This window comes from Rutidosis leptorrhynchoides, chromosome 4 (genome assembly GCF_046630445.1).
Source record: "Rutidosis leptorrhynchoides isolate AG116_Rl617_1_P2 chromosome 4, CSIRO_AGI_Rlap_v1, whole genome shotgun sequence".
Classification (NCBI taxonomy): Eukaryota; Viridiplantae; Streptophyta; class Magnoliopsida; order Asterales; family Asteraceae; genus Rutidosis; species Rutidosis leptorrhynchoides.
In genome coordinates, this window is record NC_092336.1 from 560,841,915 (window position 1) to 560,855,192 (window position 13,278).

General features: G+C 34.0%; 2 protein-coding genes across 2 annotated transcripts; one reads left to right on the forward strand and one right to left on the reverse strand.

Annotated features, from left to right (window-relative positions):
• Positions 1-4,405: 4,405 nt before the first annotated feature.
• Positions 4,406-7,468, forward strand: LOC139842730 (uncharacterized). The gene is made up of 8 exons (XM_071832841.1): positions 4,406-4,583; positions 5,217-5,281; positions 5,377-5,438; positions 5,564-6,322; positions 6,417-6,561; positions 6,649-6,762; positions 6,856-7,034; positions 7,118-7,468. The coding sequence occupies exons 1-8, from the start codon at positions 4,406-4,408 to the stop codon at positions 7,338-7,340; spliced, it is 1,725 nt and encodes a 574-aa protein (XP_071688942.1). The 3' UTR covers positions 7,341-7,468.
• A 1,027-nt stretch (positions 7,469-8,495) lies between these two features.
• Positions 8,496-12,767, reverse strand: LOC139845301 (proline iminopeptidase). Its single transcript, XM_071835560.1, has 11 exons — positions 12,617-12,767; positions 12,151-12,359; positions 11,515-11,613; positions 11,300-11,410; positions 10,804-10,866; positions 10,325-10,418; positions 10,126-10,223; positions 9,943-10,044; positions 9,472-9,585; positions 9,307-9,381; positions 8,496-8,878 (listed from the first exon to the last, which is right to left on the reverse strand). The coding sequence occupies exons 1-11, from the start codon at positions 12,732-12,734 to the stop codon at positions 8,780-8,782; spliced, it is 1,182 nt and encodes a 393-aa protein (XP_071691661.1). The 5' UTR covers positions 12,735-12,767; the 3' UTR covers positions 8,496-8,779.
• Between the last annotated feature and the right edge of the window lie 511 nt (positions 12,768-13,278).

Below are 13,278 nucleotides of genomic sequence, written 5' to 3' on the forward strand. Positions count from 1 at the left end.
GCACCACAATCAAAAATACATTCGTTATTTTTAACGTTATTGGAAACGATATTGGCTTTTCCGATAAAACGAGTATCATTAAAATGTTTATTTTTCAAGAAAATGGTGGGTTGGGCCTGTTTAAAATTATCATTCACATGTTGTTGGGCCTGAGTAGCACAATATGGTTATTTTTGGACCTTATCAAAGTTTTGGGCCTGAGTAACACAATTTAGTTGCTCTTGGGCCTTATCAAGATTTTGGGTTTTAACATTTTTAATAACCTGATCCGTTTTTCTTTTATTCCCAACCCGTACCCCTTTTGCACCAGACACAAAATTAGGGTTAGAAGTATCCTTCTCCCTTTTTCCTTTATCTGATGATGTCGATCGGAAAAAAAAAATTCAGTCCTTCTTCTTCAGTAATTCGAAGACACTCAACCCGGTTATAATTTTCTTTCAACGATTTGGGATTTTCCATTTTTGATTTGTTCGATTGAGATCGAATTTGTGGGTTTAATCCCTCTTCTTCGTTAATATTTTGAAGGCAAGCAAATCGATTGGGGTTTTTCCTTTTTACAGTAATTGATTGCTGTAATTTTGATTTTGAGGGGTTTCTACTTTTCCCTTTTTCCCATTTGGTCCGATTTGGCAAAGAACAGAGATTGAAGGGTAAAGTTTTACCTCTTGTGAGGCCGTTGCAGGTAGCCTTATGGTTGTCGCCGGCTGCCGTCAATTTTGAGTTTGTTGCCTTTTTCCTGTTGCTCCACCAATTCGGATACCCAATTAATTTGAAACACTGAATTATGGTATGTTTAAACATACCACAATAAACACACTTTAATAGTTGTGGTGGTGGATGGTGGTTTGCAATGGTGGTTATTGTTTCTGTTTGGCAACAACTGTTTCAACAGCTGTTTTGGTGGTCAAAGGGTAACAGAGAACTTGCAGGTAACTGTTCTTGTTCTTCATGACCATTAATTCAATCGATTTCATTGTTTCATTAACTGAGCTATCGTCAAATTTTGACATGGTAGCTTTGTTTAAGAAGCTATTATCTTGCTTCTGTAATTTTGAGTTGCCGTCTAAATTAGACATGGCAGCTTAAGATTTAAGATTCTGGTAAATGATTGAAGCTGAAAAAAGGTGTTTTGATCCAGGATCAACACCTTAAAGCTCTGATACCATGTTTAAATTGATACAATATAAACGGGAATTGTTGTATTGATTGAGTAATTGAATTAATATTGATCAGTGAGTAATATTTCACTTGAATTGATGTTAATACATTTACAAACAGATTCTTTTATACATAATACTTCCAACAGCTATTTCTAAATGAAGTTAGGATCCATTATTGCTTTTGGAACCACTTTATCATAAAGGGAAACCTGTTGTTGTTGTAACCGTTGGACAAGGCTGTAATTGGTTGTCTTGTGATCTTCTTGAAAGGGATATGATGAAGTGGACCACTTCTGATCCCAAAGTCAACTTACCTAAAATGGTAAGTTGACCTTTGTTGACTCATTCTAACAACTATAACATGTCTCATGAGACACGTTAAAGAACAATTTATATGAATATATGTTTTTGTAGATAAGTTAAAATGCATTTAATAATCATAAAATTTTCTAAAATGATGCGGAGTATATGTATTTGAGAGGTGATATTTTCAATTCTCATTTTACTTCATCCACCATTATTTTATATTTTATTTTTTTAAAATATCCTCCAATAAATTTTGACAAGAAATCTATCTAATGCATTATTTAAGGGTAAATTAAGTAATTTAAATGGAACTATCAAAAGTGTTTGTTTTTTGTTTTTTGTTTTTTTTTTTTTTTTTTTTTTTTTTTTGTCTAAAAACTGAAACTTTATAAAAACACGAGACTTTCATCAAAAAAATGAAGGCTCGAAACAAGGATACACCAACAGCAGAGGGCCCTAAAAAACACCAAACAACAACTAAACAATCTACAAACCAACAACAAACAAACTACCAAAACAATGCAAATCAAAGGAAACTAACTAACTTACGAACTAAACAAAAATAAAGACAACAATCTTACAATCCGAATAAACTAAGAAACGAAGCAGAAACTTCACAAACCATCAACGTGAGGGTTTCGAACCACCTCCCCGTGCCCTTTCTTCGCCCTAGATCTCTTGCTCTCCTTTTGTTTCGGAAGCGTACTCGACCCAATCAATTTTCCCTCCACCCTAACACAACCTTCAAGATCCATAACCACCTCATCAAAAAAACTCGAAGCTATACCCGATGAGCAACCTTCACCTACGCCCACATCCGACGCAGGTCTAGACCCAGGCCCATCAAACCTGCCGAAGCCCACATCAACCTCACGACCCGTCTTCATCCCATCTCTTATTTGACCCAACTCGGCCCGAACGACCCCACCATTATCCAACACATCAACCACAGGCTGATCAACATGACCACCCTTAGCCTCCCCCAAATCAGCCAATCGATCCGACAAACACACCCCTTTATCCTTATCGACCCCCTCCGAACCCACACCATCGTCGCCTGAACCTAAACACCGAGCCCGTTTACGTTTACGAAATCCTTGAGAATCAAGAGCAGCTTGAACCTTATCTAAAAGTGTTTGTTAGATATATCAATTTTCTATGTATTTAATGTATATTTTTGCTTTGAAAGGAAATCTAAGATAAACCAATGTTTCTTGGGACACTAAAAGGCGCTAGAGGCACTATTGACGTCTTATTTTCTTGGGGAATTCGCTCAAATACACTTTTTTAAAGTTTTATTTCAAAATACACTTTTTGTAAAAAAAAAATTGTCTTTTTACACCATTGGGTAGACCAAAGTGTTGGTCGACCACCATATACCTTGGTCGACCACCTCATTTTTCAAGGTGGTCGACCAAGCTTCATTGAGTTCTCGGTCGACTACCGTGTAAACATGGTCGACTACCTCTCATGTTTTCATGGTCGACTACCCCAACAAAAAATAACGCGGGCGACCCAAATGGTGGTCGACTACCCAAATCCATGTTGAAACAAACAAGTAGTGGTATTCTTCTATTTTCTTTATTTTTTCTTTTTACAAATGTCGCTGCTGGTCCATGCTAAAACAATTGTTTGCCACATCTTCATTAAATAATTAAACAATTAGTAAGTCAAATATATCAAGCCATGTTTTATATTCATATTTTCTTATTCAAGTTTAAACCTTCATATGTGTGTCAGGATTTCACATGGATTTGGGTAGTTGACCACCATTTGGGTCGCCAGCGTTATTTTTGTGGGGGTAATCGACTATGAAAACATGAGAGGTAGTCGACCATGTTTACACAGTAGTCGACCGATACCTCAATGAAGCTTGGTCGACCACCTTGAAAAATGAGGTGGTCGACCAAGGTATATGGTGGTCGACCAACACTTTGGTCTACCCAATGGTGTAAAAAGAGAATTTTTTTACAAAAAGTGTATTTTGAAATAAAACAAAAAAAAAAATTGTATTTGAGCCAATTTCCCTATTTTCTTTCCATAGAAACTTCTAAAATATGCTTATGCATTTGAGGCTCTTCAATCGTGCCTATCCCAGACTGTCACTTCTTCACTCACTTTATTTCCGTTAACAATTCCCTTAAAATAAATAAGCTTTAAAAAAACGATATAAAATTTAATAACGCAAACACAAAGGCTAAAAGGTTATTAACCCAAACACAAAGGCTAAAATATCATGTTCATTTATTTTTCAAATAGGCGACTAAAATTCAAGACACCACATAATCCACATCGCCACGTTGCGTCGGGTATTTCAATAATATACAAAAGTATATTTATGAATGGCCAACCACAAGTCCACAACCGACTCATTTATTTTGAAAAATACTCCTGCCGAAGACCCCCTTTTCTCTTGGTTGCTGCTATACATCGTTTTGTCCTTTTAAACCACATAAATTATATTTATTTATTATTATTTTTATAATAATATAATAATAATATACAATAATTATTAATTACGGAGTATTATTATTTTTACGATTATTATTTTTACGATTTACGATATAGAGAACTTCATAACTTGCATTTTAAAAAAGAAGAAAAGTTTTGATGTATCAGATTCAGGAAGCATATACACATCACACCGCTTTTTCATGTATTTTCAAGAGCCCAAGACCACTCTTCTGTTTATCAAGTTGGGCTTTCTTACAAGCCCAATAACATTACCCGATCAAACCCGAACCGGACCCCAAAAAGTCACGCACACATATCCCAACGGCTAATTACAGAAAACAGTAATCAAACAAGTTCAAAAATCAAACACATCTCATTCTAAAATCAACGCAATTTGTAATTTGTAATTTGTAATTTGTAATTTGTAATAACAATTCAACGGATATACATTCTCTCTTTCTCTTGATCTGTTTTATCTGAAAAAAATGGAAGACCAAAAGCTTCAGTCGGAACCACCGGCGGAGGTAGTGGTGATCGACGCCAGAATCAAAGACGGTGAGGATGAAGAGTTTTATGAAAAAATCGAAGCTCCAAAGTTTGTGGATTTTACTAAACCCTACACTGTGCGTATCGATGATCGATTCTGGTTCTGCTCTCGTGTTGGTATGTAAATTCGATATTTCAAGCTTTTATCTTTTTGAAATTGGAAATTGGTTGCAACTGTTAATTTAGGGTTTTTAGTTATTGTTGCAGCTACAATTTAGCTGATTTTTTATATGATTAGAGTTGATTGATATATATACATTTTGCGACATATATATCTTGATCCTGATAGAAGCTAAATATGTTTGAGAAGACTTTGATTACATCAAGTATAGCTTTACCTGAAATTTTTCATTTTCGAACGGATTCAAAGATTTGTGAAACGTAACGGAAATTATGTAAAAGAAAATTGTGAATCCAGGTTGTAATTTAGTGAACCAATGTCTTCTCACCAAAAATATCTTTAATCCCGAACCTATGCTGGATTTTTTTTTTTTTTTTTTTTTTTTTAACGGCGATATCGACATTGAATGCTCTCATCTGTCGTGAACTCGGTAAAAGTTGATCAATTTTTTTGAATGTTATAATTATAAAAAATATCATAACCTTCATTACAAATATATAAACGAACCTACCATAGTTTCTTTGTTACTTATATCTCTAAATCTATAAGATTATAATGTGGTGAAATTTGAGTTTTATATATGGGAATTCGACATCCAAACTATAACATGATCTGAATTGTGTGGCCAGGTTGTGATCAAAAGCATGAGGAGGAACTAAACCATGAAGAGATCTCCAAAAACTTCGTGCTTCGGGTGAGTCTTTATTTATTTTTATATTGTTCTGCAATAATTATGTGACTGAAGAAGAACTCAAGTGTTATTTATGTGAACTTGTGAATTGCGAATAGGTCATGGCTGCAAGAAGTCCGAATATTAAGCTAAGAAAAGCGTTAAATAGGGAACACTTAAGGTGAGTACTTAAACTCGATAAACTTCTAATTCTAATTCTAATTTCTATTTCTAATTTCTAATTTCTAATTAGTATTATAACATACTGAGAATTAGATACTAACACTTGTTTTCTTCTTTCGTTAGTATGAAATGTCCACTTTCTGCTCCTGCAAAACCGTCCAAGTCTAGGATGCCTAGATTAGACATGGTTTCTTCTTTGATTTCTCACAAAAATGGTGACCCAGAAAGCAAAATTAAACCTAGTTCAAAAGTTGGTTCCACCCCAATGGCTAATAAATCTAGGCAAGTTGCTTCCAAGTATATGACAACACCGAGAAACAAAATGTGTCGACCCGATCTTGACTCCTTCAGAAGTGTTCAGCATCCTAAAAAAACAACTATTTATGTGAACAATCGAACAATAGCAAAGGCTCTAGCTTTTTACTCCCCCAAGAAGGCCATTCGTGTTAAAAAGTCCGTTGAGTTGCATACACCCCTGAAAAATATTTGTAATGGGACAAAAAGGCTTGAGATAGCTAGTCAAAAGAAGACTTCAAAGGGTACCCAAAACAAGCCCAAGAAACAAGAAAACGAAGATGCCTCGAGAAGCCATTTAAAGGTTTGCAAGAGTGCAAAAAAGTCCAAAGCTTTGGTACCGTCCAACGCTTCAAATTCACATGCTTTGAGAGGTGACACTAAGGATTCGACAATTGTAGACGACAAAAAGAATGTGGGATGTGATGAAAAATCATCAAATGAAGTGGTAGCAGGACAAATGGATGATGATGTTAAAGAAGATGCTTTGAATCTTGAAGATAAAGAGAATATGGGAAGTGCTGAGGTGGCAGAACACATGAATGATGACGGTAAAGAAAATGCTTTGATTCGTCAAAATAGTAACAGGTATAATGATAATAATAATATTTGGTTATTCTTGTCATATGCTTTACTTGTTTGATTTTGTGCAAGTAACAATGCTTGCAACTTATGCGCACAGATCTGGCAACCAGCCATTGGGTGATAAGATTATAAGTAAGGAGATGCATAAAAAGAACAAGGTTGTTCAAACTTCTGGTCCTGTCGGTATGAAATGCAAAAAGCCAAAGCCTACAAACGTCAAACCATTTAGGCTAAGAACTGATGTAAGCAATGCTTTTACACTATGCTGTTTACTTTATTATTATTGTACTCTAGTTCGCAATTGATAATTTTCTATTGTTTTCTTTTAGGAAAGAGGGATTCTTAGAGAAGCTATTGTTGAGAAAAAGCTCCATGATAATGCTCCTGAAAAAGAGGTTTTGAAAGATACAAGTATAATAATAAAGAGGACGTATCGGGTTCCAGTGAGTCCTCATATTATTACATCCATTAAACAAGCTGTAACTAAGTAAATATAACCAACCTTTTTTTCTAATGATAATGATTTATGTCGACAGAAAAGTGATAACGTTACTACCAAACAAAGGAAGCACAACGATTCTACAAAAGTTAAATGTGAAAAAGAACCAAGTGCAGTGGGATCAAAACCAGTAACTAATAGAGCACAAAAACGCCCTGAATCAACACAACAAAGACTTCGACTTACGACCAGCTTAAGGACAAAATCACCTCAAGGGTAAGGATTTGCCAACAGGCTTGGTACAGTTAAATATAGACTTGAGTGCTCATTTGTTTATTTACTTGATTATGGATATGCAGGGGTGTGTCACCTAAAAAAGTAAGGATGCAAGGCCAGCAACTGGGTGTAATAAAAGAGAAATCTTGTAAGTTAACAACTGACGTTATGGTGACGGAGAACAAAACTAGACCGGGTTCTGCTGCAAGATCCACATCACGTGGAAAACGTCCGTTGACCATTGCTAAAGAACCAAACTTTCACACTTCACATACACCAAAAACTTGCTCAAAGATAAGCAGGTAACTGCTTAAGTGGGAAGTTTGTGTTGTGTAAAAGATTCAGGCAATCATTCATTGAATTTCCTTTATTCAGTTATGTTGCTACAAATTTTGTAGCCATTTATTTATTTATTTATAATATGTTTAACTTGTGTAGACTTTTTTACAGTACTTGATAGTGGATTAGAAATTTGAAAGTGTTTTATGCCCAAATATTTTTGTTACAAATGGATCAATAATCAAGTTTCTTCAACAACAATACCCAATTCCACTAGAGTGGAGTATGGGGGAGGTTAGATGTAGACAGTCCTTTCCTCTATCCTAAAGTAAAAGGGAAGTCATTCCTCCACTCACGGATACCTATCGGTCCCCAGGTAGAGGAAGTCGTCCCTCCCTATTCTGTAGAGCAGAGAGGCTGCTTCCTAGGAACCTCCGACCATAAAGAACCATGAATTCCGATATGTGCAGTAAAAGTATACAAGTAAAGTAGATAAAAAAGAAACTTTACCATGAATAAAGTATATATCAATACGATATGTATAGGTAAATAAAGCATGTAACAAAATAATGTAATATAACATATAATTAAAATATGTGCGTGTCAAATATGCAAGTATAACCAGTCATGTAAGTACAATAAGTATACGAAAACATGTTGGTAAGAAGCATGTAGGTATACTATGCAGTATAAAATAGATGGTATACAATGTAAACATAGACAAATAAGCATACAATGATAGCATAAAAGCATGTGATATGTAAGTATGTATAAATTAATTGCTATATAATGTAATACAAACATGTAACCATATAGTGCAATAAATCATCTGAAAATGCTACAATAAGTATAGATATATAATATAACCATAAAACAGGTACAGCCAATACGATAAGGCACACAAGCAAGTAGGCAGGAAATATAATATAAATATATAAAAAAAAAAAAAAAATGTAGAGCCTAGTCATCTATTCTAATTCTACTCCTCCACAAATTCCTATCAGAAGTCATGTCCTCAGTCAATAAGAGCTCCTTCATGTCAAGCTTCAATCTATCCTCCAACCTACCTCTGGGTCTACCCCTTCTCCTTACGCCCCCAACAACAAGGGTCTCGACTCTCCTAACCGGGACTAAAAGTGGGCGCCTCAAAACATGTCCAAACCATCTTAGTCGTCCAGTAAATTAGATAAAAACAGATATGATTAGTTGAGCAAACTGACAATGGACCCATATTGGATCACAACAAACTTTTTATACTCCTTTTCACATTCTTTTATTTGCCAATCAAATCAAACTAGGAAGACATAAATTCTATAGTTTGTGATATAAGAACATGGGGAAATCAATAAATTCATCAAGGTAACAAAAAGCTTTGTGGTCTTCCATCCGATATTTCGATCCTGAACCAGGAGCAAATAGTTCAAGAAACCTGTGTCCAAACATAGGATTTTAAAATCGTAAGTTATTCACCCATTTCTAATGATGTTCTTCAGCTTTTCATTTGCTGCTACAAGTTCTGCTGTTAGGCCTGGTTCATAAGCCGAATGTCCTGCATCTGAGACCACCTGTATACAAAATGAAAAAAAACAAGTGAAAAACTGCAACCATATACATATGCCTAGTGACCAAACACTTCATTAAAACCGCATGACAAACTGCACACTGAAATTCGCCTAGAGGTGGCCACATGTCAGGTTTGTTTCGGTAAATATTATATGTAGGAATCGATATGGGATATGGGTTGGGTTACCGAAAACACATCTGTTCAAACATTTTCAGTTGAGGATACATTCGATTAGCGTCTTATGTACGGTTAAAATAACTATATTCCTTCAACAAGAATTATTTTCTGAATAAAATGATTTAGAATCTAATGAGCGTTCAAATATCGTTCCATTTTTTAACAAAAAAATTTGTTTTACACATTAGAATAAAAACGTAACCCAAACTGAAATCAAAGTTTATAGCTTGGAGCAAGATGGTGAGTGCATACCTTAAAATCTGCCTCTGGCCAAGCTTTATGCAGATCCCATGCGGACATCATGGGACAACAACAATCATATCGTCCCTGAAAAATCCCATACCATAATGAAAATTATACGAAAGAACAAAATGTACAAAAGATATAAACATTAAACAGTACATTTGTGACACATACCTGTACAATTACAGCATTAATATGCCTGATCTTATCAATATTATCCAAGAGATGTGAATCTGTTGAAAAGAATCCCTTATTCACAAAGTAATGGTTCTCAATCCTTGCAAACGCCTGCATGTTACAACAACCCTTTTATTCCCTTTTATCAAAAAAAAAAAAAAAAAAAAAACCCTTTTATTCCCATACAACAAACAGAATACGACATTATCAACAAATACAGATCCCGTGCAAATCGCTATATATGTTTTGGGCACCAAACTGACTAAAGAAAACTCACAATTATTTCATTTCATTGCAACTAAAGGGACAAACAGAAACATGATCGTATTTCGTTGCTTTTCAGCAATTAGCATGAGATATATTATTATACATAGAAACACACACACACAAAAAAATTAATAAAAAAATAAAAATCAGCCATAACAACAAAAACATATATGTGCACTTCATGATCATTAATACTATTACCAGTGAGAAATCATCACTGTCCCCTTTCTTAATAGTCTCTTCATTTGGTAGCAAATGGGCAGTCATCATCTCCCATTTGGTCCACGCCCTAGCTGCTTCATACTATATACAAAATACACAATTTCAATGTAAAATCAATATAAATTGTGATTCCCAACTAAAGAAAAAGAAAAAGAATCTTACTTGTGTTTTCAAGTCATCGGAATTTAATCTCTTGTGGTAGGCCTTCACAAAGCAGTCTCTTTCATTTTCTGGTATAAGATCTCTAAAAGGCTCCCAAGCTGTTTTATTTTTATATTAACAAATGGAAAACAATTAGTGACTGAGAAATTAAAGTTGGTACTGAGTTGACTCAGTCAGAGAGAAGATATTAGAAACACACCATCAGGGTATATTGCAGCAGCACCGCCTTCATAAAACCAATCAATCTCTTTCTTCCTCAATAAGAAAATCCCTCGAAGGACAATTCCGGTTACCTTAGAATAACCAATAGATGACGTCATCACTTGAGGGCATTTATGGAATTTCATTTATATTCAAACAATATCATAATACCATTTCAGTGTGCTCTCATTTTCCTTTTTGGCAATCAACATTGTCAATATTGGCTATTACCGCATACTATCATCATTAATTTGTATTACCGCATACTATCATCATTAATTTGTTGGGACTAGTGGTTTTGGTTGATAAAGTGAATGTCATATACATCGCACGTCGTGTATATGTACTCGCAACATTAACATTAATATTAATATTAATATTAATATTTGTGTCTATAACATTCCCTTATTGAACAATTAGTCAAACAGTATCATACAATCGCGTGCCCTAAAAAAGTTGCAAACATCAGTCACTTACTTTATCAGGATGAGACTGGCTGTACGCAAGAGCTAGTGTGCTCCCCCATGAGCCACCAAACACCTATAAATCAAAACGATAAAAGATATACATGACTAAGGTTGTGTTTGATAAAACAGAATGATTAAGCGCTGAGTGGTTCGTAACCTGAACGATTCAAAGGTTCTGAATGAACTTAGTTCTAAATGAAAATAACATGTTTGATAATTATTTTGAACGAACAAAATGAATGAGATAAAATTACATTATTAACCTTTTACATGAATTAGAAATATCAATATATTTGTTAGATAAGTGTTCTTAATATAATTTAGAGATGATAGTATAGAAAATTTGGTGCTTAATGGTTAAGAGAGTTTCAGCACTAAAGGTCATAAACAAAAGCAATGTTGAATGGTTCAACATTTAGTGTTGAACCATTCAATAAAGAAATAAAGAGATAAACAAACACACCCTAATATCACCAAAATATCCAAGATATAAATATAATACACACCTGCCATTCAGGAATTTCGAGGTGTTCTCTTAGTTTTTCGATATCTTTAATAAGATCCCATGTTGTGTTCTCCTCTAAACAAGCATGTGGTGTACTCTTGCCAGCTCCTCTCTAGAACCATCATAAAAACGAGATGAAATAATTTAAAAATCGCGATGGAAAAATTTAAAAATAGTGATGGAAAACAGTTGGCTGATAAAGGTTTGATGATGAACCTGATCAAAGAGAATAATGCGATAGAATTCAGGATCAAAAAATCTTCTATTACTTGGTGATGTTCCACCTCCTGGACCGCCATGGAGAAACACAACGGGCTGCATTTTATGAAATATTATAAACAAAACGAATGATATGACATAATTGCAAATCTGCAACACGGAAACTAATTAACAGTATTCCAAATATGGTGTTCGATAAGGCAACCCCAGATTCCCAAAACAAGTATATCGATGGCGTGTTATGCTATTACTCTCTCGTTGCATTCAAGACACCAAAATTTTAATCAACAAGTTCCCAAACTGCATCACATTTAATGAGAAACATATAGCAGCCATCTAATTCAATCATGTTACAGTGTATGAATTCATGTTTTTAAACAGATTATCATTAATCAGATTATTTGTTCTTAAATCTAGTCATAATTAGGTAATTTCAAATTTATCACAATAATTAGATAATCAATAAGTTTTTGTCAAACACTGCAGGTCTGCAGTACCATCTGTTGCCACCATAACTAGTACTATACCAATTTGAATACTTAAATTGAGGATGCAAATAATAACTGAACATAATATGCAATGCGAAATTATGAAAACCATAAATGTACAAAAAACAGATTGATGATCCCTTACATGACCAGAAGGATTTCCAGATTGCTCCCAATAGATTGTGTGAATATCAGAAACTTTCAAGAACCCAGTAGCATACGGCTCTATATGTTCATAAAGATTCCTTTTTAGCTCCTGAACACCTTCCTTATTATCCATTAATTCTGAAATTTGCTCTATTGATTCACTGTTATCGCAAGATTTTTGAGCCCTCAACACTAAACTCTTTCCACCTGCAAAATACCCATGGAGATTCTTTGATCATAAATGCATCCGAACACGATGTTTTATATTAGTAATCAAGAAACATCAAATCTTGAAAAAGATTCAATTTTTGATCTCATACATCACCAAAATCACAATTCAGAAACAAATTAGCAAGAACCAACATGGGTTTTAAAAAAAGACGGTTTCATAAAAAGGGATTTTATAAAATCAAGAAGAAAAGTTAGAAAACAATTAAAGATTGAATCTTTATATAGAAAGTGACCTGTAAAAGTAGGAATCTTGTTGTTGTGGGGATTTTTGAAGAAGAATTGGGAGGGGATAGAAAGTGAAGTAGGAATGATATGAGGGAGAAGAGTCTTATTAAAAAACCCTAAATTCATTTGAGAAATTATTATGGGTAAAATACATGGACATCTACCAAATGCCCGATTATTTCGTTTGCGTTGCCATGTTTTTATTGGATCAATGAATGAATGAAAGTCAGATTGTTACGTATAAGTTTATTTCATTTTTATAAGTGAAAAATTTTTGTCACTAGTAAAGAGATCCTATTCATTGTCTTTACTTACATTCGAGATTCGTAACCAATATCATACTTATAGTATAATTGTATAATTGTATAATGTATGTATAATAAATAATAATTCATTTATATGATGACATGTTTAATGAATCATATAAGTTATAACCCTCTTGGAGAAAGATATGGGTTAAAATAGGGTATTGATTTATTATGGGCTATATGACTTTTTGAGGTAAAATAATTATATAATTTTTCTTCTATACAAGATAAAAAGATTTATTATTTATATAGTTTCGCCAAAGAAAAAAGGTATAATATCATCATTAGGCATTAAATCACCATCAGATTTCAATTTGAAACTTTTTAACGTCGTTAACGCATGTTACGTGAAAGGACCCGTT

Excerpts from the sequence above, each read along its gene's own strand:
- LOC139845301 (XM_071835560.1), bottom strand. The coding sequence starts at position 12,734 with ATGAATTTAGGGTTTTTTAATAAGACTCTTCTCCCTCATATCATTCCT. Across the intron at positions 12,360-12,616 it reads CAAGATTCCTACTTTTACAG|GTGGAAAGAGTTTAGTGTTG; the intron begins GTCACTTTCTAT and ends GGTATTTTGCAG. Across the intron at positions 10,867-11,299 it reads TCGAAATTCCTGAATGGCAG|GTGTTTGGTGGCTCATGGGG; the intron begins GTGTGTATTATA and ends TTTGATTTATAG.
- LOC139842730 (XM_071832841.1), top strand. The coding sequence starts at position 4,406 with ATGGAAGACCAAAAGCTTCAGTCGGAACCACCGGCGGAGGTAGTGGTG. Across the intron at positions 6,763-6,855 it reads AGAGGACGTATCGGGTTCCA|AAAAGTGATAACGTTACTAC; the intron begins GTGAGTCCTCAT and ends TTATGTCGACAG. Across the intron at positions 7,035-7,117 it reads AGGACAAAATCACCTCAAGG|GGGTGTGTCACCTAAAAAAG; the intron begins GTAAGGATTTGC and ends ATGGATATGCAG.